The sequence below is a fragment of the Pararge aegeria genome, chromosome 26 (assembly GCF_905163445.1).
Source record: "Pararge aegeria chromosome 26, ilParAegt1.1, whole genome shotgun sequence".
Taxonomy (NCBI): domain Eukaryota; kingdom Metazoa; phylum Arthropoda; class Insecta; order Lepidoptera; family Nymphalidae; genus Pararge; species Pararge aegeria.
The window spans coordinates 9,743,030-9,767,820 of NC_053205.1; the positions used below are offsets into that span (position 1 = coordinate 9,743,030).

At 46.6% G+C, this 24,791-nt stretch overlaps 1 protein-coding gene across 1 annotated transcript; it reads left to right on the forward strand.

The window, feature by feature from the left end:
• Positions 1-46: 46 nt before the first annotated feature.
• On the forward strand, positions 47-24,275 carry LOC120635178 (bromodomain and WD repeat-containing protein 1). The gene is made up of 30 exons (XM_039906111.1): positions 47-232; positions 317-375; positions 452-481; positions 610-669; positions 1,356-1,518; positions 1,574-2,271; positions 2,334-2,426; positions 2,956-3,840; positions 7,138-7,304; positions 7,614-7,640; positions 8,084-8,173; positions 8,261-8,540; positions 9,259-9,348; positions 9,427-9,623; positions 10,015-10,139; positions 11,277-11,364; positions 11,431-11,677; positions 12,014-12,147; positions 12,216-12,400; positions 12,477-12,628; positions 13,944-14,043; positions 15,067-15,222; positions 16,696-16,755; positions 18,408-18,478; positions 19,592-19,654; positions 20,921-21,048; positions 21,661-21,877; positions 22,500-23,004; positions 23,630-23,694; positions 23,752-24,275. Exons 1-30 carry the CDS (start codon positions 196-198, stop codon positions 23,887-23,889), a joined length of 5,310 nt encoding a protein of 1,769 aa, XP_039762045.1. The 5' UTR covers positions 47-195; the 3' UTR covers positions 23,890-24,275.
• Positions 24,276-24,791: the final 516 nt, after the last annotated feature.

The window sequence follows — 24,791 nt, forward strand, 5'->3', positions numbered from 1 at the left end:
TACCGACTAATTATTCGAGTAGCCACTGCTTGACCGTGGCTGTCAACTGACAGCAAACGCCATTTTGCTATTATTACAGGAGGTTGCATTATCTTTCGTCAACAATGTAATGCTCGATGTGAAATGTTTGTCGGATTATATCAATGTTTGTGATGTTTGAGGCCGAATTTAGCGCAATATAAAGAAAATAGGATTATGGAGGATCCTAATGAGGCGCACAATGTCGTTCCAGGTAAGTGTAGTGCATAAAAATCAAGCTACAAAAAGTGATCGTTCGAAGTGCGAGATCTCGTAATGGTAGCTTTCCCGGTTTCAGAACTCTACTTTCTGATCGCGAAATTTCTCTCCGGGGGCCCGCTGAAAGAGACTGCAAAGGTAAATTGAGTAGAAATAGTCGTGAATAAGATTAATCTATCGTCTAAAATGCTAATAAACGCTTTTTGTTCCGCAGACTTTGCTCAAAGAGTTGGAGCGCGTAGAGGTGAGTTTAAGCTTTCCCACTGCCGGGTGTAAGCTTATTGTTGTTTTGGTCGAAAAGGCACGTGGAGGCGGCTGTCAAACTTGCTGAAAGTTCACTGAAAAGTTATCGCGCGCCTCTCGCTGTTGCAGGTGCTGCCCCGCCGACTTGATTGGGAAGGCCGCGAACACTCTCAATCCTTCGATGAATTGGTGAGTTCTGAACTTTTGTGCGCGAAATATCGTGTTTATTTACGTTTTACGTGCGAATTTGTGATTAGAAATCATTTAATTGTGACAAAACGGTAAAAAAATGCGTTTCGTACTTTGTGTAAAAATGATCGCCAAAATGTGGTGGAATATCGTAAAAATTGATTTTGAGATGTTTCTGTTAGTATTTTAGAAATATTTAAGATTTTGCAAAAAAGTTGATACTTCATGTGCTCGATTTCCGTGAACACGTAAATTAAGTCGCCTCCGTCCTGCTCTAACACGCAGAGCAACTAGTAGTTCGTCTCACTTTACCATTCGGCGCGGCGCATACTCGCTCGCTATTGGCCGATATCCGATGAACCGACGTCGCGAACATCGCTTCGCGTTGCGGGGCGCCAAAGTGTGAAAAAATGGCGGGTTAAGTTTCAGAACTTTATTTACGAAAAAAATATTATCAGTTTGCTTTGCGCATATTTCGACCGACCTGTTAAAATGGAGCAGGTGCTAAATTAGACGTGTAGGTATATAAGTTTTTATTTTCATTGAGATGAAAGGGCTCCATACAAACTGGGTCAAATGAAGTTATTTTCAGTTGTGAAGATTAAACACCAACTAACAGAATAAATAGTATAAACGAATGAATACCGTCTGGAAAAGAGTTTAGAATCGAATGACACGCCGCGCAGGAGGCGCAGTACCCGGAGGTGTCGCGGCGGCGCCTGGCGCGCGTGTGCGAGCGCGCGCTGCAGCTGGCGCGCCGCGCGCCCGCGCAGCTGCCGGCGCGCCTGTCGCTGCTGGGCGAGGCGCTGGTGCGGCCGGCGCGGCGCGCGCGCGACGACCACTCGCTGGGTGAGTAGCGGCGGCCGGCGCCGGGCGCGGCGTCCACTGAGCGGTGCGTGCGCAGTGCGGCGGCTGGCGGCGCGCGAGCGGGGCGCGCGCGGCGGCGACTTCCCGGCGCGCCTGCTGCGCGGCGTGGCGCTGCAGCGGCGCACGCTGGGCCACCTGTCGGCCGTGTACTGCGTGGCCGTGGAGCGCAGCGGCCGCTTCGTGCTCACGGGCGCCGACGACCAGCTCGTCAAGGTGTGGCGCACGGACGGCCGCCTGGCCGCCACGCTGCGCGGCGCGGGCGCCGAGATCACGGACGTGGCGGCCTCGGCCGACGGCGCGCTGCTGGCCGCCGGCTCGGTGGAGCGCCTCGTGCGCGTGTGGTGCCTGGCCAGCGGCGCGCCGCGCGCCGTGCTGGCGGCGCACCAGGGCACCATCACGTCGGTGGCGTGGGCGCCGGGCGTGGCGCCGCGCCGCCTGGCCTCCACCAGCACGGACGGCTCGGTGGCCTTCTGGACGTGCTCGGCCGACGGCACCTTCCAGCCGCGCCCCGTGCAGTACGTGGAGCGCCTGCGGCCCGGCGCCTGCCACATGATCTGCGCCGCCTGGTCGGCCGGCGGCGCCTTCCTGGCCGCCGGCAGCGCCGACCAGCGCGTGCGCGTGTACGCGCTGCACGGCGCCGCGCCGCGCCGCGTGCTGGAGACGCCGGCGCACACGGACGCCGTGGACTCGCTGGCCTGGGCGCACCGCGGCCTGCGCTTCGTGTCCGGCAGCAAGGTGCGCAGCGCCCGCGGGCCCGCGACCCGTCGGCGCGCCCGCTCATGCTCTCCCTCCGGCAGGACGGCACGGCGGCGCTGTGGACGCTGTACGCCATGCAGTGGCGGCACATCGTGCTGCGCGTCACCGGCGCCGACGACCACAAGAAGCTCAAGGTGTGTGTGTACGGCGTGCTCAAACGTTGAAACCATGCTCATGATGCCTGGGAACGTTCGGAGAATGCTGGTGTTTTTTGTGATCTTGCCAAAGCATTCTACTGTGTTGCACATAAGACCCTGGTAACTAAACTAAACCACGGCAAAAACGTTGAACATAAAATACATTGTCAGGGTTCATGTACTTAAATGGGAAACAATACAATTTTAGACCCTTTTTGTTTTTGTGTATATAGATAATCTGCCTCACCATGTCAGTGGCACTTGTGACATTGCATTGTTTCCAAATGAAACATCTCTAATTTGCAATCGTTGCATGCGTCGGACTAGTTTGAATGCAAAATACGTTACGGTATAGAGAATTTATAATCTCAGATCACGAGAATTATTAATAATATAAAACATATTTGTAATGTAGGCGAAGTATGTAGCAGGAATAGCAAAGGGCCCGAAACGCAACCTTGTGGAACGCCACTTTGGACATTCTTTAGAGTAGATATTTCGGTGTCGTAATCCGCCTCGCCCGCAGGTGACCATGGTGTGCTGGGACCGCAGCGACGCGTACGTGGTGACAGCCGCGTCGGACTGCTCGCTGCGCGTGTGGTGCGCGCGCTCGGGCGCCCCGCTGCGCGCGCTGGCCGCGCACCGCGACGAGGCCTACGTGCTCGAGCCGCACCCGCGCCTGCCCGGCGTGCTGCTGTCGGCCGGCCACGACGGCCAGCTGCTGCTGTGGGACGTGCGCGACGAGCGGCCGCTGGCGCGCTTCCGCAACGCGCTGCCGGGCCAGGGCGCCGGCGCGCTGTTCGACGCCAAGTGGCTGCCCGACGGCGCGGGCGTGGCGGCCGCCGACGCGCACGGCCACCTGCTGCTGCTGGGCCTGGGCGCCGGCGCGCCGCTGCTGCGTCGCCTGCCGCCCGAGCTGTTCTTCCACACGGACTACCGGCCGCTGGCGCGCGACGCGCTGGGCGGCGCGCTCGACGAGCAGACCGAGCTGCCGCCGCACCTCATGCCGCCGCCCTTCCTGGTGGACGTGGAGGGCGCGCCGCACGCGCCCGCCTTCCAGCGCCTCGTGCCCGGCCGCGAGGCGCTGCCGCTCACGCAGCTGCGGCCGCGCGCGCGCGCCGGCGCGCCGCCGGACCCCGCGCCCGGCGGCCGCGGCGACGGCGTGCGCCACACGCCCGGCGCCTGGCTGGCCGACGCGCCGCCCAGCGCGCGCCCCATCGTGCCGCCCGCGCCGCGCGCCGTGCAGGCCGAGCTGGCGGCGCAGGCCGCCGAGCTGTTCGCCTGGGAGCTGGCGTGCTACCGGCGCGAGATGCGGCGCCGCCCGCTCATGATCAGCACGGCGCCCGGCGAGCCCGCGCGGCGCCGCGCCGGCCGCCGCCCGCGCGCCGCGCCGCCGCGCCGCGCCCCGGAGGTGAGCGCCGCATCTTGACTTCACTGAAGCGTTCGATACTATTGAACATCCGGCAATATGAAAGTTACTTAAACAACGAGTAGTACAGATAGCATGATCACACAATGAGCACAAGAAAGCCCGAAGGTGGGACCTTAAAGAAAAAAGAGGTTGGAGATTATGAATAACTAGATAAAAATATCAGCAATTCAGGCAGCAAGTTCTATCGCTCCCTTGCTGAATTAATGGATGCCAATCATATAAACTCAAGAAAGCAGTGGAGGAAAATATTAATGTTTTATACAAATTCAGCAAGAACGAGTGCCGCTCACAACGATCTCATGCCCAGTCACAAATAAAAATTCCTTACTTACAATATCTTTAGATCTCAAGTCAGTTGAAAAAGCCTTGAAGAAATTGGATAAAAATAAAGGAGCAGGTCCTGATGAATTACCAGCCATCTTCATTAAAAATTAAAAAGTCTGGCTTATCCACTTTACCTTATTTTTAATCGCTCTCTTGCCACTGTGATATTTCCAGATAAATGGAAATTTGCTAATGTTGTACCAATCCCTAAAAGCGGGCAAGCAAATGATATACTTATTTATAGACCAATTTCCCTGTTACCTCATGTAAGCAAAGTCTTCGAATCTTTAATATGTCCATTTCTTTCGTTTCATTTGCAGACCAACCTTATTGATCAACAATATGGTTTTCGAAATAAAATGTCAACAGTATCAAATTTGACTGAATACACGACTCAAATAATTGACAACATTGATAAGGGATATCAAGTCGATGCTATTTTTTTTTTATTTATTTATTAGGTTCACCAACAGATTATACACTGAAACAAGCTTAGGGACTACAAAATTAAGAAATATAAAGTTGTAGTGTAAACCCAATTACTGGCAAACCGGCATGCGTATCTGAAGAAACAAACACACAAGTGCGGGTTCGCAAGTTTACAATAATATTATTGTTGTAACGAAGGAAACACTGTAAGATGAAGTTAAAAAAACAGGAAACAAAAACATAACTTAAATTAAAACAAAACAGAAATGTACGAGGCAATTATCTACTAGCTGTACTAATATGTAGTTGCAGAATTGTTTTGTATTGCTGAAGAGAACATGAGTGGATGTCGGCACGAGTAGCTTGGAATAGCTTGTTGTGCTCTCGGCAAATCCTAGCCAGGATACTGTGAGCGCCCAAATTAGTTCTATACAACTTGCCAACGAACGGTTAGAAGTTACCGAGGCGCGCATTGTTACGCGGAACAGTAAATTTAATTTTGGTCAAAATATTTGGACAGTTGATTTTATTATTTAAAATTTTGTAGAGAAATACTTGATCGGATACCCAACGACGACTTTCTAATGAAGTTAATTTAAAGAAGTTTAATCTTTCGCTATATGAGGTTAAAACGAATTGTTTTTTTTGATGAACTGACAACAAGAACAGAAAACGTTTTTGGATTCTTTCAATCCTTAGAATAGGATCCTTATATAGTGGATTCCAAATGCTGGAGCAATACTCTAAGAGACCCCGAATTAATGCAAAGTAGACGGTTTTGAGAGCCAGACAAGAATTGAATGTTTTACAATTTCGCCAAACAAACCCCAGTAATTTGTAGCATTTACTGATTAATTGATTTATGTGTGTATTGAATGACAATTTATATGGACGTAAGTAAGGCATTCGATCGGGTCGACCATTGATCTTAATATCCAAATTGTATGATCTCTTGGCTCTCATCTTATTTGTCGTGCAGGCAGCAGAAGGTTGTAGTTTGTAGCTATGAATCAGATCCGTTCAGGGTTCCATCTGGCGTCCCACAAGGGTCCCACCTTGGCCCTTTGTTGTTTTTAGTGTATATTAACTATGTGTGTGATAACATTAAATCTTCCAATTTCACCTTGTTTGCTGATGATTTGAAATTTTTTAAAGCTATAAAAACTCCTCTAGACTCTGATTCTCTTCAAAATGACTTAAATAGCATATCGGACTGGTCTGCAAAAATAAATTGCCTCTTAATATTAAAAAATGCCAACTTATTAAATTTACAAAAAAACGCATGCCTCTTCAAACTTCTTATTATCTTAATAATCTGTTGCTTGACGAGGTGTATACTGTTAGAGACCTAGGTGTTATTTTGGATAAAAAATTGTCATTCAATACACACATAGATCAATTCATCAGTAAATGCTACAAATTGCTGGGGTTTGTTTGGCGTAATTGTAAAACATTCAATTCTTGTCTGGCTCTCAAAACGGTCTACTTTGCATTAATTCGGGGTCTCTTAGAGTATTTCTCCAGCATTTGGAATCCACTATATAAGGATCCTATTCTAAGGATTGAAAGAATCCAAAAACGTTTTCTTTTCTTGTTGTCAGTTCATCAAAAAAAAAAAAAACAACTAGTTTTAACCTCATATAGCGAAAGATTAAACTTCTTTAAATTACCTTCATTAGAAAGTCGTCGTTGGGTATCCGATCAAGTATTTCTCTACAAAATTTTAAATAATAAAATCAACTGTCCAAATATTTTGACCAAAATTAAATTTACTGTTCCGCGTAAAAATGCGCGCCTCGGTAACTTTCGTTGGCAAGTTGTATAGAACTAATTTAGGCGCTCACAGTATCCTGGCTAGGATCTGCCGAGAGCACAACAAGCTATTCCAAGCTATTCGTGCCGACGTCCACTCATGTTCTCTTCAGCAATACAAAAAAAATCTGCAACACTAGTAGATAATTGCCTCGTACATTTCTGTTTTGTTTTAATTTAAGTTATGTTTTTGTTTTCTGTTTTCAACTTCATCATACAGTGTTTCCTTCGTTACAACAATTATATTATTGTAAACTTGCGAACCCGCACTTGTGTGTGTTTTCTTCAGATACGCATGCCGGTTTGCCAGTAATTGGGTTTACACTACAACTTTATGTTTCTCAATTTTGTAGTTCCTAAGCTTTTTGCAGTGTATAATCTGTTGGTGAACCTAATAAATTAATAAATAGGGAATTTTTAACTTTAAATCATTCTACTTTAACAAGAGATATTTTACATTGTCAAGAGTTGTTTTTCATCTATTTATTTTAAACATGAGTGTTGTCTCATTGAATAACAATACTATCCCTTGTTTTCCCGTACTGAACGATATCAAAAGTTATCATTGATATAAATAAGGAACAGAAAACTACCTAATATAAACCCCTGGAAGACACTTTTGTTTCCAGCCGACTTTTTAGATAGTTTTCCGCTTTCGTTTACTATTTGAATTATATTGTTTAAATCTCACTGTGTTTTGGAATGTTGCAGGAGGAAGAGCGACGTTTGGAGGACGAACCGGCGGACATACCGGAGGAAAGCCGCAGCGACTCATCGGACGAATCGGTGCGGCTGTCGGCCGAGCGCTCGTCGCACTCGTCGCACTCGTCGCGTTCTAGCCGCTCCAGCCGCTCCAGCGACGACACGGAGTCCGACAGGTGAGCGACTGCAGGACGAGGTGTTGTCACTGGCTGCGTGTGACCTTACCACACCTTCCGACCAGCTTGCTGAACTGTAGAATAACAAGCCGCACAGAGCGCAGTCAGATATCAGGAGATTACTTACAGAAATAAAATGGTAAAATCCTTTTGTTTAGGGAAAGCTCTCTAAGAACTTGAGAGTTGATGCGTGATTTGCTTGTAACATGACCCCGGCAGCATTGGGTCCAACGATATAAATAATTTAGCGGTGTGCTTTGCCGTAGCCTTCGTACAATCGACTGACGAGCGAATGTTGTTCTGTTGCAGCTCGCACACGGACGCCAAGAGCGACAGGTGAGTGACGTCACGCGTTCCATACGACTGTCGCAGGAGCTGCTCCTAGTATTGCGCAATGTTTAACGTGTAACGCGCGCGACTTCGGTCAGATTTCCCCGTCCAGCTAGCAAGTCATTTGGATGGCCTTTACGTTATTTACAGCTGTTTTTTTTAAAGGCTGGCTTTAAAAAAACAATGAAATAATTATTGGCGTAAACAGTGTTGTATTATAGGGTTAATGTTGGCGGAAATCCTCGGTCTTGGCTGGGAGTAGGATACGGGAAACTAGTGCACCTTCCTCTAATGTCAATATATGTTGCTATGCTCTTCTAGAACCGAAGTTGTGAGTAACGTACAATAAAAGATAAATTCTTTTCCGTAACATCTGTCGTGTGTCCCATCACGGAATGTCGGAACGCTATATGTTGTAAGTGGTACTCAGCGCTTGTGGTTGTTCGCAGCTCGGCGTCGTCGCAGTACTCTGACTGGGAGGCGGGCGCCGCGCTGGCGCCGCCGGCTCGCTCGCGCCGCCGGCCCGTGCCCACCGCCCGGTGAGTGCGCCGCGTGCTGCAGATGTTCACTCAGGTGACGTCAGCAGTTTGCTCAATCTTGGGTCCGTTCCTTTCACTGTTTCGCAGATACAGCCCGAGCACGAGCACCACTAAGCGCCCCGCACCCGCTGTCACCACCGCCACCGCCGGCACCGATGCCGGACCCAGCACATCTGGCGACGCGGCCTTCGCGTCCGGCAGCGCAACAGTCGCGTCTGATAGCGCGATAGTCGCGTCCGGTAGTATGAATGGCGTGCCGGAGGAGTTGCCCGAGGCGTACCGTGTGGGCGAGTGGCTGACTGCAGTTTCGCCCAGGAAGGCTCCGTACCATCCGCAGATGGGGGACCATTGTCTGTACTTCCGACTGGTGAGCCAAATGTACCGCGTAATCAACGAGGCAGAGTCGTATCTAAAAATTACGCTCGATTGAATTAAAACTTTTATTATTATTTATTGATGAAAAAGCCATTTTATTTAATATTCACTATTTCATTTTATATTCTGTTTAAAATTCATCAATATCACTTTCACATTTTATAAATATTTTCATTTCAGAAAATTTAAGGTTAGATCAGCACATGTCAATATAACCTTGTTATTGAATATTATAGAATGTCGCAATCGTGAGAAAATTTACTAATAATTTATTAAACAAGTATATTTGGAGATTTAAAAAAAACTTTGCAATTTAATTTTTTTTTAAACTTTTGAATTTTTATTCACTTTGCTGTTATATTATAATTGATTATGTTATATATAGCGGGAACTACACAGACGTCTTACGATAGTGTTACTTCGCGCCTAAAGAAGCTTTACTTCAATAATCGGGTAGGAATTATTTAAATCAATGGTTTTCAAAATTACCATTCATTTACAAAGATTAGGTGACCATAACTATTTTTTATTTGCATTTGCACGTGCTTTCAGAAGATTAAATAGAAAAAGTCAGAGATCATTTTGCGGACGACACATTGCTCCTGCTCAACTTGTAGGCTACCTACGCAAAGTGCCCTCGCGAATGCTAGTGGTAGGCAATGTGAGCCGTTCCGAGGTAGTACCGCAGCACCATGTTCCGTCTGTCGCAGGGCCACCAGCGCTACTTCGAGGCGGTGGCGGAGAAGGACGTGTACAAGATCAACGCGCGGGACAAGCCTTGGGAGCTTCTGCAGCTCTACGTGAGTGTATTATAAAAGAAATAGCCACACTTGCTGTCGATAGTGTGAAGTAAACCCGCGAGTGGCGCTGTCCCGCAGGAGTGCGAGGCGGTGCAGGTGGTCGGCATCAAGTACGTGATCAAGCCGCCGCGCGTGGCGTGCCTGCGAATGGCGCGCGCGCGCGACGGCCGCGCCTTCACCGTGCGCTACCACGACATGCCCGACGTCATCGACTTCCTCGTGCTGCGCCACCACTACGACGCGGCCGTGGCGCGGCGCTGGGGCGGTGGCGACCGGTGAGTGCCGCGGCCGACGCGACGCGACTGTCGCGACCGACGCGACTGTCGCGCTGGCGGGAGTCTGACGGACGCAGAGCATTACATATCATATTACTTACTGTCCCGATATATATCGTAATACTTAATAATTTACACGTAAGAGTAAAATAAATATAATTTCAACGACTCGGTTACACAAAAGATACAGAAACAACAAAGTAATTGGAATGTTATAATCAGAAACTTACGATGTTTTATGTAACGCAGATTCTTTATTATAATGATTTATCGTTCTGGTAAAACAATAACTACTCACTCACTTCTGACTCGCTTTATGAATTGCTATACTCGCGGCGCTCGAGGCACTGTGCGCTCGCACAGTGGCGGGTGCTCACTGACCGCGCGGCAGGTTCCGCTGCATGATCGACGACTCGTGGTGGGCGGGGCAGGTGCTGGAGCGCATCCCGGCGCCGCAGGGCAGCGACGCGGCGCCGCCCGCCGAGCCCGAGCAGAGCTGGGCCCGCGAAGCCGCCTGTGAGTGCACGCCTTTATGTCCTTACTAGTTACTGCTCCCCGTGGAAACCGCTCGCATTCCTCGAATACAAGGTAGCCTCTCAGTTCTTTTAACTAACTCTATGCCACAATTCTAGTTCATTGGATGCTTAGTTAAGGGCAAACGAACAAACTTTCGCATTTATATTATTAGTAAAGAGAGTTAGGATTGTAACTTGAAAGAACTACCTCAAAATTACAAAAATTCTAAATTCAAAATTCATTTATTTCAAGTAGGCCTAATATAAGCACTTTTGAAACGTCAAGTCTGTATGTGTGTAGTGACTCTACCACCGGTTCGGAAGGCAGATTCTACCGAGAAGAAGCCGGCAAGAAACTCAGCAATTGCTCTTTTCCAACATTAACAATTTAAATTTTACATTTCAAAATTCATTTTTCTATGTTGTGGGAGATGAAAGTGGAGCCGGATGCTTCCAAGCAACCTCATCTACCTTGTCCTATATATTTTTTTACCAGTAATTAGAATTAAAAGAACAGCATTCTGCCACAACAGAAAAGTCATTAAACAAAACAAAAGTTTGTTCTTTTGTTTTTTAGACAAAGCACAAGCCTTTGACAAAGTTCTGCACGAAAGCCTGTTTTATAAACTGAGCATAATGTTATCAATATTATATTTGTGTCCATCAGGCAAACAATTCTGGACAAATATATGGACTGAATATAAAAATTTAATATGGGGTATTACAAGGAAGTGTATTAGGTCCGGTTCTCCTTATCTCTATTAAGTCTAAACACATAAGAAATGAACTCCCATAAATATGCAACCAAAGAATGCGTTCAAGTTGAAGACTGACTTATGTTACAGGACTATAAAATATGTAAGTTTAAATCAAAGGTAACTTCAATAATAGCCACTTTAATGGTTTGAAATGTGATAGGCTGTGTAGAAAATATTTTATCTACTTTGGTATCAATGGTTTAACTATATTTATTTTACGGGTCGTAGATAATATCTCAGTTGCAACTGTACGTATCGTAAAACAATATTGTTATCAAAATATAGCACTTCTGTAAAAATGGTCCTAATTACGTAGTAGTTGCATAAATAGCTGTGGACGAGCAGTGTGTGCAGTGATTTACTGGGCATGGTGTCCGCAGCCCACTTCCTATCGCTGCGCGTGCGCTGGGACAACGGCGAGGTGGAGCGCCTGTCGCCCTGGGACCTGGAGCCGCTGGACGCGGAGCGGTGAGTGCCGGCGCCGCGGCCACCGCCGCCCGTGACCCCCCGCCGTGACCCCCCCTCCCCCCGCAGGCTGCCGGCGGAGCCGGGCGGCGCCGTGCCGGTGCTGGCGCGCGAGCTGGAGGCCGTGCTGGCGCGCGCGCACGAGTGGCCGCCGCTGGCCAGCCGCGCCATCGCGGCGCACGTGTCGCAGGTCATGTCGCTGTCGGCGGCCGAGCCCTTCGTGGCGCCCGTGGACCTGCAGCTGTACCCCGCCTACGCGCGCGTCGTGCCCTACCCCGTGGACCTGGCCACCATCCGCGCGCGCTTCGACAACCTGGTGAGCGGCACCTCGCAGAGGCCTTTGAATGTGTAGCTCACTGTAAATCACTGGATCAAAAACAGAGTCCTCGAGTGGGTTAAGATTTAAAGCAATCTTTGGAAATATATAATTACAATAATGACACGGTTAGTACAGATCATTGTTAAAGCAGAATAATTTTGGAGTACCCAAGGGCAGTTCACTCGGTCCCGTATTATTCATTCCTCGCATAAATGACCTACCAGTCGGATAGCTGACATGCGACATGCAGATCCGGTCTAGTTAATTTGGCTGCATTTTCCAAGGCAACATTGAAATAGCGAGCGCGTAGAGCTAACTTGGCGGTTTGCGCAGTTCTACCGGCGCGCGGCGGCGGCGCAGTTCGACGCGCGCTACCTGGCGTCCAACGCGGAGCAGTTCAACGAGCCGCACTCGCCCATCGTGCGCCAGGCGCGCCTCGTCACCGACTTGCTGCTGTACGTCATCGGGTGAGTGGCCGCCCCCCGCGCCCGGCCTCCCCCGCCCCGCGCCGCCCCGCTAACCGTGTGTCCCGCAGCGAGTGGCGCGACGCGGACGTGCTGGCCAAGTACCACGAGCTGGCGGCCGCCTACCACTCCTCGGACGGCGAGGCGCCGCGCCGCGCCGCCTGGCTGCCCGCCGTGGCCGCGCTGCTGCGCCGCCTGGCCGCCGCGCCCGACGCCGAGCCCTTCCGCCAGCCCGTGTCCGCCGCGCAGGCGCCCGGTGCGTACCCGCCCCGCCCCGCCCCGCCCCCGCCCCGCCCCACTGGCCCGCCCGCTCACCCGCCGCCTGCCCGCAGACTACGCGGCCGTGGTGGCGCGCCCCATGGACCTGGGCACGGTGCGGCGCCGCCTCGCCGCGGGCCGCTACGCGCGCGCGGCCGACGTGGCGGCCGACGTGCGGCGCGTGTTCAGCAACAGCCGCCTCTACAACACCAACAAGCGCAGCCTGGTGAGTGCAACACTGGGTAGGAGCAGCCATCAATACGGAAGATCTGTTTGGTGGGGAGTATAAAGATTGAAGATTTTAAAATAGAATGTAAATTACGTCGAACAGATTCTCCCGCTTTTCGCAAAGTATAGAAAATTAAGCTTAGATTTTCATAGTATAATGTCATTGTTTGGCATTCGAAGCCGCCGTGCGAGCGGCGCACTTTGCCCTTCATATTATAACGAAGAACCTCATTACCAGGAATTTAAAGTTCATAATCGCGTGTGTTATTTACCTTCTATAGGTTTCTGTTTCTTTTGCTTACGCTTTCCGTGTCAAGAAAGTTCTAGGAGAGAGAAATTGTCGCTATTCAAGAGAGTCGGAACACCAAAGAACAATGGCATTGTCGTGAGCGTCTGGTAGGTTTCGGAGGAGACACTTCGACACAATTAATAACATACAGAATCAGAATCTTGATCGAGACATTATTGCGTGCATTGTGTCCAAAAACAGAAAATGTCTCGAGCAATTGTCACTTCATACCCGCGGAATTTTGCTAGCTCACAAACTTGTTCCAGTCTTCCCATTTTAACCATAAATGTAATGTAAACAGTTAGAATATTAGAGGGGGAAAATGACCGTCCACTGCTAAATGAATGAAGTCAAAGTCAAATATTTCTATATTCAAATAGGCACATAGAGGGCAAAGCTACGAAGGTTCCAAATGCGCCCTGGTGTAACAAGAAGCCCACAGAAAAAGTTTGTTGTGGGCTCCTTCTTAGACCAGGGCGCATTTGGAACCTTCGCCTTTTTTTATCACTATCAATAATCTGGTTAGAGCGATAGTTCACACCGAAGCTTTTTTATCGTTTACGTAATCCTTTATACTATAATAGGAATTTTCTATAAGCTTACGTTTAATACAAACTTTGATCTTTTTTAAAGACATTCCCGAGATATCCACCGGCAATTTATTGTAAAATTGTATACAATTTCCTTGAAATGAATTGCTTATTTTATTACACTGCAAGTTTATTTTAGCTTCCAACGTTCAAATTATTGCAGTAAAATTTTTTCTCTATGTTAGATATATTTTGTGAACATTTTCAAATAGTTATTGGCTAAACTGTCATTATTTTGTGTGAAGTCAGTGAGTGGTGAAGTGACCGACTGCCTTTTCGAGAAACACTACCAATGCGCAGTGGTCTTTGATGCTTCAATATTAGTGTACATTCCTGTATGTTCTTAATACTGTGGCTGCCACCGCCGGCACAGCCTGTTGGGACACATCCCAACAGTGGGCACCGGGTGGATAACGAGCACGGCCTCTGTGCAGATCTACTCCATGACGGTGCGGCTGGCGTCGCTGTTCGAGGCGCTGTGGGCCGAGCTGCCGGCGCCGGGCGGCCGCCGGGCCCGGCGAGCGCGCCGCACCGGTGCGTGTCCGCCCGCACACACCACACGCACCCGCACACACCACACGCACCCGCACACACCACACGCACCCGCACACACCACACGCACCCGCACACACCACACGCACCCGCACACACCACACGCACCCGCACACACCACACGCACCCGCACACACCACACGCACCCGCACACACCACACGCACCCGCACACACCACACGCACACGCCACACGCACACACAAACACTGTGCATTGCGATAGAAGCACGCGCCTCTAACTTTTGCAGGTTATGTGAGTTTTAAGCAATTAAAATATCTCTTGCTGCAACGGTGACGGAAAACATCGTGAGGAAATTCCATGATATGTTATGATATTATGTTAAATCAGACAGTAGATTAAAGTTTTTGCTGTCATATCAACTACGGGCCCTCTACAGGGCACGGGTCTCTTCCCACAACGAGAAGGCCTTAACTCAGGGACTCCACGCGCCTATTAGAACATTATAGAGAAGTTTCAGGCATGCAGGTTTTCTCACGATGTTTCCTTCATCGTTCGAACAAGTGACATTTTAATTGCATAAAACGCACTTAACAGATCAGTTTTACAGGAGTAAGAGCAGTGGCTTGCACAGGAAATTCAATTCAATTCGTTTATTTGCTGATTGGTTTTACATTGTTGGTACATAAAATATAAGAAAAAACAATCCGCCTTAGATGGCATACAAAAAAAATATATATATGTTCTTACACTAATTCTTACTTTCTACAATATACCCCAGTCGACAAGTTGAAAATGGTACGAAATAGAGACCACTACTCTTAAAATTATGTGCGATAGCTCATTGAATCCGGAATGGCCAAAAGCGTAAAAAAATGCAAAAGTTTTAAACAATTGAAGATGAAAAAATGGCATTTCGTTTTTTGCCAATTCCTCATACACTATTAATATTTAAGAAATTTATATAATGATTCAGTGATGGGAGGAAATTTCTTAAAAAATCTTCAAGCTCCCGGAACTCATTATTTATAATTGTTTAACTTGAAGCGGGGCGGGGGGCGGAGCGCGGGGCGGGGCGCGGGGCGGGGCGCGAGTCGTCGCGCAGCTCGGAGGGCGAGCCGCTGGCCGCCACGTCGCGGCGCGTGCACGCCGCGCGCGCGGACTCGTGGGACAGCGACGCGCCGCTCACCGAGCACCGGAAGGGTGAGCGCCGCACCGCTTGGACACTCGGAATACTGTCTTCAATATAATTATTAGATAAACGCTCGCTAAAAATGGCGCTCGGTTTGAGGTCACGTGACTCCAATTGCGTCACGCGTCTAGAAATATCCACACATCGCCATCTAGCCCCAAAGTAAGCGTAGCTTGTGTTATCGGTGCTATGATGTCTGATGAATATATTTTTTTAAATATAACACGCATAAATACTTATAATATACATTTATAAAACACACAAATATTTTCTAGTTGTGAGAATTGAACCCTTGACTCGAAAGAAACCGTAATAACTATGAAATCAATATTGAAAGGTTTATTTAGGAGTAACAATGGTTTAGAAACAATTTTTAAAAAAACTAGGAATATTTTGAAAATGATTGAAATACGTTCCCAGAAACCTGGAGACCCTACGTTGTCAAGTAAGATTATGATCTCTATCAATAAAGTACTTTCTAACTAAAGCAATACCACATTGTTAACGGTCTTATGACGTCACAAGACTGTAAAAAGAGAATCAACCAATCAATAGCTTTGTGATCACGTGACCTTGGCTCAGAAAAATATCTTTTCTTTTAAGGATTTATAGATAATTATACTTTATAAGGATTACGCCAGTGTCATATTGTTAATGCAGTCAAATACCGTATCAACTCTTAAAAGAAATCTCTTATTATTATTGTGCAGTTTGTGATCGTCTAATCTAATCTTTGTCTCTAATTGCAGCATAACTCATTATGTACAAACATCTCTCTTCCATCTTGACACTGACGGGAATGGAATGTGCATATTTGACCTAGGTTGTTGTCTTTATGAATTTTCACTGCGACTTACATCGATCACAGATTATGTATTATTTTGGCCAGCCTGAACTAAGATACCTCTTTTCAAATAAATGTACAGGCGAAGGCAGTTTTGCTAACTCTCTGAAAATATTATTCTCAGATATGGTCAGAAAAATAAGGAACTTTAATGGAAACAAGTTCTATTATCGATACAGAATCACGCAATAAAGTAAGCAAAGTGAAAAAAAAGTCTATATATTGTCAGTTTAGCGAAAGTCTCAGTTCTGTTCGCAGCGGCTTGCAAATTGTATGTGATTTGTTGTGAATTGGTGAGCCAAAGAATTGTAGGCAAATTTGAGCTTGAACACAATGTAAACAAGATCCATTTTACACCATTGTTCAAGTATTTCCATAATCAAAAACAACACGAATCGGCTTTCCGATCCGGTGGTAGAGTCACTACAAACATACATACTAGGCCTACTTGTCTATATAGGCCTATTTTTGACTATCGACTCGTTATTTATGTGACAATTTTGTATTTTTTTGTGTTTAACACCGATTAATATGCGTATGTAACTTTTAATGTAACATTGCATGCCAAATTACTGGCAATACCTTGTACCCTTAACCATTATGTAACATTCAAGTAACGTCTATTATGCCTACTGTGCAGGCAAGGGCGTGGGCAAGAAGAGCAAGAGCGCCGCTTCCGCCAGCTCCAGCGGCGTGCCGGGTGAGTGCGCCCGCCCGCCCACTGCGCCGCGACGCTGTGGGCTTACACCACAACCCACTGACACATAGTGCTGATTGCAAAATAAATGAAACTAAAATAAGCAATTTCACGATACCATCATCATCATAAATGAGAAAGGTTTCGGGCCTTAGTCCACCACGCTGGCCCAGTGCGGATTGGTGGACTTCACAAGGTCACATGCCGTTGAGTACATTAGTAGCGATGCTTTCCTTCACCGTTAAAGTGATATTAAAATTGCTTAAATTCAAAACGCTTAAAAACGCACATAACTCCGAAAAGGAAGTGGTGCGTGCCGGGCTCGAACTGCTCCCGTAATTTTATTAAAAATATCTACCATGTTTAATTAATAAATAGTTTTTTCAAAACTTAAAAACGCTTAAAAAAATCTATTAGCAAATATGAATCTATAGTTATCAAAAGTTTTTTTATCCACATCATCAGATTACTGTAACATTGCAAACATCTTCTTTGCTATTCGTTACAAAACATATATTAATGCTAATAGTGTTTTCTATTTTTACTACGATGATATCGAACGATATTGATATACAATTGTAACAGCACACTGGACTCCAGGTAACAGGGACCTTTATGAAATTCAAATTCATTCTGTAAACACACACACACACACACACACACACAAAACAGGCAGGAAAAACTAAATAACTACATTTTGTAAGACATTACAATTTAAAATGAATTATTACTATTTATACTAATAAGTCTAAAATCTTCGCATAATTAAACCTTTTGTTTAAAAAAAAAAAGTTATTTAAAATTGTAAGATAGGGTTACCTTTGTTTATTATTATTTAAAATATCGAACATTAAAGTTACTCTTACTTAATTTTAAATATCAGCGAATAACTGTAATTATAACATTAATTAAACTATATTATATCCATCCTTGTATATGCTTTCCCGGGGCAAGCGCCTGGTGGCTCGAGACAAAGGTTTTACCTAGTTCAAGCATCAGTTCCCACATTATGACTGTGTAACAAAATAGCCCGGAACATTATATTGTACTTATATAGGTAATGTGGAGAAATAAAAAAATATACTACGACAATACAAACATCGCCATCTAGCCCCAAAGTAAGCGTTTCTTGTGGTACTAAAATGTCTGATGAATATTTTTATGAATAATATACATAAATATGGTACACTGAAAAACGTTCATGCTCATCACACAAACAGTTTCCAGTTGTGGGAATCGACCCCACGGCCTTGGACTCAGAAAGCAGGGTCGCTGCAAACTGCGCCAAACGGCTGTCATTCAAAATTCATAATTCAAAAATGTTTTATTCATGCAGACCTTATCACAGGCACTTATGAAGCGTTTATACATTTAACATGTTACACTAGTGTTACTGATGGTGATAACTGCATTCGTTAACCTCAAACTTAAGCTACGAGGGTTCCAAACGCGTCCTGGTCTAAGAGCCCACAACAAACTTAGCCAGGTTTTTTTTTGTTATCACCATCCCACAGTCTAGTTATCATTCATTCATACATTCTTAATATTGACACAATCGCACAATGTTGTACACACACGCACGTATAAGTTTGAGTGGAACCAGTGTAGCTGTGGGTGTTGCGAGTGAGGTTTATCAGAGTGCGTCGGTGTCGCAGGGTTCGCGCGCTCGCCGTCCGAGGGGGAGGCGCGCGGCGAGGCCGGCGACGGCGCCTACTCGCGGCTTGAGGTGCGTTTGCCATAACGTCGGAGCGTGTGGTTTAATTTTTTTAATATTATGTTGGTTGATACTGTGTTAAGTGATCACAACTGCCCATAAACGTCTGCAACACCAGAGTAGCCACCGATACGTTGCGGGCTAATAATTAAGAAGTGTTACATTTATAATAAAATATTTAAAATATTAAATTGGGCGAAGCCATTTTTTTATGCAAATATTTTTTTGAATTTTACTATCATAAGTAAGACATCGTGTAGTAAAGAAACCGATTTTATTGTGGGATGCTCAAATTAAAAAAAAGAAACATTTACAGAGTAAAAGCATTGTTCTGTGAGGTGTTTTTTTTATATATTTTATTAAATTCATTGTCATCGCCACCGCAATTAGAGACATCCAGTGCAAGCTTGCTGCTCCCCCGCGCAACGAGCAGTCGTTTTCGCATATCAAACTATACCGTCAAAGCATAATGAGCCTAATGTTATAGAGTCTGCACTTCTTGATTTTCATTCTTCGAAAGTTATGCCTATTCTCTAGCTGAAATATTATAAGCAAATTTGAGCTTTAACACGATGCAAATAAGATCTATACGTGAGCTATGGAGATGTGCTCGACCGTAACAAGGAAGATCTTAATCCAAGCGGGTGTTCGTGCTTTGAAAGTTGTATGTATAGTAATTTTTTGTGAACACTTTGTTAGCGCGATGCAGCGTGTTTGTGGCGCCATCTAGTTTTGTTATGTTGAGACCGCCACAGATCCATTTTATTCCAATGTTCAAGTATTTTTACAATCGATTACGAGCGAGCTAATTTTGTATTATGGGGGCTGAATGGAATAAAACAGCGCCGTCTAGTTGTTTGCGGGTTGATGCGGTTTCTCAGTTTCGTCGATGGATGGCGCTTCTTCGGTATTCATATTAATCACGGATTATTTCCATCTGTCCCCCTGCTCTGTCACCTCAGGGGGTCAGATAGGAATAAAAAGTGCTATCTCTCCCCCTGCTCCCGACGAGAGGACATATTAAACTTATTATTTCCATTGTCCCCCTGCTGTCCTGAGGGGGACTGAGCACGGGGACAGAGGAATAATCCCACTGAGCGACGGTAAACGCACGGCAATGCGCAGGTGCTGGAGGAGCGCCTGGCGGAGAACGGGACCGCGCGCACGCGGCGCGGCGCGTCGCACCGGGTGAGTGGGCTCTCTTATTGCACCGGCGGACTCCCTTATGAGTAGTAACTAGCTGGTGCTGCGCAACACGTTGGCGTTTGATAATAACATTTACCAGATTTAGAAGTAATGTCCTAAAAGCTTTACAAATAATGTGTGTTTGAATTAGTGTACACCCGTAAGAAGTGAAACTATTTTTTATTTAAATTTTATTATATCAATTAATTGATGTTTACTAGATTAACAGTCGTTTTAATTCACTCTGACAGTTACTTTACAATCAAAAACTGAGGTAAACCTGAAACAACTTAAATTAAAAATATAAACAATAATTACACCCATGTGTTGAATATATTAGAAATAAATATGGCGCATCACGGAAACATGTGACTTAGAAATGCAAATGTCGCGTAACACAAAAACGTTACATTGCTATAAAATGTCTCCATACGTAAATAAAGAATTTTCACTCCAAAGATAGTTGTTTCGGCTTGAATCAAGTTATTTCACAACGGGTAACAAACGCATTGTAAAAAACAATCGGGAGTTGCGGAACAAATTATGTACCTAACTTGCCATTTTGTGTTGGAGGCCATTTTAGATCTTTGATTTATCGTAATGTTTTTTTTTATTTATTTCAAGGGAAACAAGGGGTAGTATCACACTTAAGAGTAATGCCGTATTTAACGATAGCAAGTGAAAATAACTAAAAAAAATTAAATTAAAAAAAAAACAAAATCTTTTAATCTTATAATACTTATTTTGCCATACATATTTTCCTAATACTGCCAAAATTCCATACGCATTTTGAGGGAGAGTTGTGAAAAAAATAACTAATATGCCATTTTGTGGCGGCGGCCATCTTGGAGCGATTGTTCAGCTTATCCGTTCTGGACCTGTCATAGCACAGACAGACAGATACACACAGAGTGTTTATAACGTGAGGGGAAAAAAGGAGGAGGCTATTTATCTTTTGTCTTTTTTAAATATATTACACGGTTACTTTTTAGTAAGCGAGGAATACCAACGGTTCCCACGGGACTTGTAGGAAACAGTAATAAACGCGGACTAAGAACGGGGGAAACTGCCGGGCTTACCAGGTGTTGGAAATGACACAAGTATTTCTAGGAAGCTACCGACAGTGGGTGCTGGGGGAATTATACCGTTTATTTTTTTATAAACGGTAATAAACTGACTTAAAATGGTTTTATTTTTCTCGGAAAACTTCCAGTTTATATCTTTAGTTATAAGTGTGTATATGCTGAGTTTGGTTTCGCTCGTTCACAGCGGCGCGGGGCGGAGAGGCGCGGGGCGGAGAGGCGCGGGGCGGAGAGGCGCGGGGCGGAGCGGCGCGCGCGCAAGCGGCGGCGCCGGCGCAGCTCTCCCAGTAGCGGAGGCACGCGGCCGCGCAAGAGGTAGTCTGCCAGCACTCGGGGCTCCGCTGAATACCGAACACGATTAGTCATCCAGATACAACCCGCGGGGCAGTCTATGGGCGCAGTGCCCGTTGATGTGAAAACTAACTCTACTTAAAACCTCATATATATAAAATATCATGGAAAACTTGCGAAGATTACGCGAGATTCACGCTTTTAGTTCACTTATAAACTGCACATATATATGCAGTGTACATAAATAATAATAATAATCATTTATTCAGGTTAAAAATAATGGATAAAATACTTACATGAATGCCCCCTACCTCTGCGGACGGAATACCTGTGCTGCAGATGGTAAAAAAGGTATAGCTCACGGAGAGCGCTCGGTGACGATGACACGAATTCCATGATTATGGTACAAATGGTACAACCAAAAAGACTTTTTGGCTGACTCAATTTAAAAAATAAATAAATTTTGATTTTCAATATGGTAATATCCCCTGTCGCCGCAGCGTTATTACTGAGGTATAACGCTATGCACATGTGCGATGAGTATACAGCGGGGTGACTCGTCTGTATGCTCGTCGGAGGGTGCGACGTGTGTGTGGGTGCGACGTGTGTGTGGGTGCGACGTGTGTGGGTGCGCAGGGTGCGCGCGCGCGCGTCGGCGGGCAGCGCGTCGTCGTCGAGCGCGGGGTCGGGCGCGGGCTGGGAGGCGGGCGCGGGGCGGCGCTACGAGTCGGACGGCTCGTACCGGCCCGGCGGGGACTCGTCCGACGACGACCAGCCGCTGCTGGCGTACCGCACGCCGCGCGCGGGCGAGCCGGGGCCCTCCCGCGCGCCGCGGACCCCGCAGCGCCGCGGGGTGAGTTCAATTAGTTATTTATGCAACTGTTCCTGCAACACGTTTATTTGTTCTGTGTAAATTATTTATTTGTGCGCCTTTTTCAATATGGCGTCTTTATACGATGTGATCCTAGAGAGTAAGGGGGGGGTTAAACCATTCCATAGCTTCGCCATAAAACCACAGTGTACACATAACATTACTAACTATTCTATAAGTGTTTAGACAAAGTTTGTTGCCCATTAAAGTGATAGGCAATGGGATACGTATTCAAATCGCACTGTCCGCGTTGGCAAGTATGGAAAACAGCGACGATAGGACTATCTCTTTTTTTTTTTATTAATTTTATTTAACTCCCAATGCCCCCGTTGACAAGTATCGAAAACGGCAACGATGGGACTATCTTTTTTTAATAATTTTGTTCAAATCCCACTGCCCCCGTTGACGAGTATGGATAACGGCAACGATGGGACTACATTGTTTTTTATAAAACATTTATTAAATTAAGCTGATTATTAAGGTATTTATTTCTAGTTTTAATAACTGAAGTTTAGTAAATACATAAATAATGAATAAATGTTGCAAGACGATAGATTGCGATCGAGTAAGCTGTGTCTAAGAAATCGGTCGCCGGCGTGTGCAGGGCGGCGGCGTGTCGCTGCGGCGGCGCGGCAGCCCGCGGCGCTACAACGAGGACAGCGAGGACGACTCGGCGGCCGCCATCAGCAAGCGCGGCCCGCACCACCTGCAGCTGCAGCGCCAGCAGCGCCAGCGCGCGCTCATGCGCCGGCGCCACCACGCGCAGGGCGCGGCGCACGAGGCGGCGCGCGGCCCGGCGCCGGCGGACGCGCCGCACGCGCCGGACGCGCCGCACGCGCCGGACGCGCCGGACGCGCCGCACGCGCCGGACGCGCCGGACGCGCCGCACGCGCCGGACGCGCCGGACGCGCCGGACGCGGCGGCCAGTGCGGCGGACGCCGACCACAACTACTTCAACGGGCACGCGCACAACGGTACAGGTTCAATAATAGCAACTCTAAATAGGAGAGCTTTCGGACAGCATCACTGCCATTCTGATTACCGTGTTCCGGCGGGCGGGGCGCGGCTCACACCTGAGCCTGAGGTTGATGGCTGGCAATTTGTGGGACGTAATTCTCGCTCGCCCTGCGAAGGGTTGCTCTTTCTAGGCGATAGTTTTACGCCACGGTGGGCCGTCGCTTACTAAAAAAACCTCGATATGTGTCAAGAAGCAAATCCTAGACATTCCGGAGTCGGTTCGAGCCCGCATGGGGTTATTTTAAAATCCTCAGTAACTATAGGTCGAAATTATATTTAATATGAAATTTTATGACTGTTTGTATCCAACTAGCTTCGTTATTAAGTGTCCAGACGGGATGAATTTTTAATAATATTATTCAAATCCCACTGTCCCCTTTAACGGAAGATTGCTCAAAGGGGGCAATGGAATCCATTGCGATATTCTATATAAACTCTCTTTTAATTATCATGCAGACAGCACAGATTGTTGTGGTTTGTGGTTACGAGCCAGATCCGTGCAAGATTCACGAAGATCTTCTTTCGTGTAATTTGTTGAAAACGTAAAGTAATTGAAGCTATTAAACTATTATCTTCATAAAGACTTTGAAATCAATTAAAAATAACACCATCTTTCGGGCTGGCAGTGGAAACCCGTGGGGGAGAAGGCCCGTGCTTAGCAGTTGGGCGTTAACAGGTTAATATTTTTACAATAAAGCAACGCGATGTGGCCTGTAGGCGGCGCGGGCGCGTCGTCGGGCTCCGGGGGCTCCGGGCCCGTGTCCATTTCGTCGCGAGGCCGCGTGCGCAAATTGACACCCAAGGCGCGCGGGCTGCTCCGCCCCTGACGCGACGCCTAGTGCGGCGCGGGCTCCGGGGGCTTCGGGGGCTCCGGGGACTTCGGGGGCTCCGGGCCCGTGTCCATCTCGTCGCGCGGCCGCGTGCGCACACTGACGGCCAAGGCGCGCGGACTGCTCCGCCCCTCCCGTACCCGTTAAGTTAAGATTACCGCCGCCATGTTAAACGTTAACTGTAAACGATTGATTGATGTGACGTTTGTGACCGAAGTTCGCCTTCCTGGGTCTGTCCGTGTGACGTTTGCCGGTGATGTGTCACCTGCGACGGAGGCTGTACTCTGCAACCACTTGTGTATATTTTGTATATAACATTTGTACTATGTATATTGATAACATCTTATTGGGTGCTGTTCCAGTATTCCTTGAACGGGCCTCGTGGAGGGAGGGGGGGATACAATTTGTTTTTGCAAGCCTGCGTGAGATAGAGGAATATTTTTGTAAGATATAATAAATAAAATACACTTCAAGTTAAAGCAAATATGCTAAATTAGTATTTCTAAAGTGTTCTAAAAATCCAGTAAAAAAATGATTTGGTAAAAAAATAAATAAATTAAAATTAATTACTGGAAAACTAAAAAAAGTAGCAACAATTACTGACTGCTCACGCAGCACTCGAGCGGCCCCACACTTTGTGTCGTAAGACTGAATGTAATCAATGTGTAATTTTACCGGATGCAATACAATTTGACGAGATCAATATTTTTTTTAAACAACTGAGATACAACTTTTGCGAGAGGTTTCGATGCGAATGACACTGAAGGTAAGTTGAACTTTGTACAAGTTAACTGTGAGTACTTAGGTATAATAATTATTCTCATACGTGTTAGACTTTAATGTGTATAAATGGTTGTAATGTGGAAATTTGTAAAACTGTTAGTTAAATTGGTATACAAATATAAAGTGAAAATGAAAACTGCTATTTATTGTGTTTAACCCCCCCCCCCCCCCCCCCCCCACAGATTTTCTCTTCGGTGCATCGTTGGGCAGAAAGTGAATTAAGTAAATACACTACGGAAATAAAGCTTAACCAATTTAGGTGCCTA

Coding starts and splice junctions, on each gene's coding strand:
- LOC120635178 (XM_039906111.1), top strand. CDS start 196: ATGGAGGATCCTAATGAGGCGCACAATGTCGTTCCAG. Junction 670..1,355: donor CTCAATCCTTCGATGAATTG/GTGAGTTCTGAA, acceptor CACGCCGCGCAG/GAGGCGCAGTACCCGGAGGT. Junction 8,174..8,260: donor CGGCCCGTGCCCACCGCCCG/GTGAGTGCGCCG, acceptor ACTGTTTCGCAG/ATACAGCCCGAGCACGAGCA.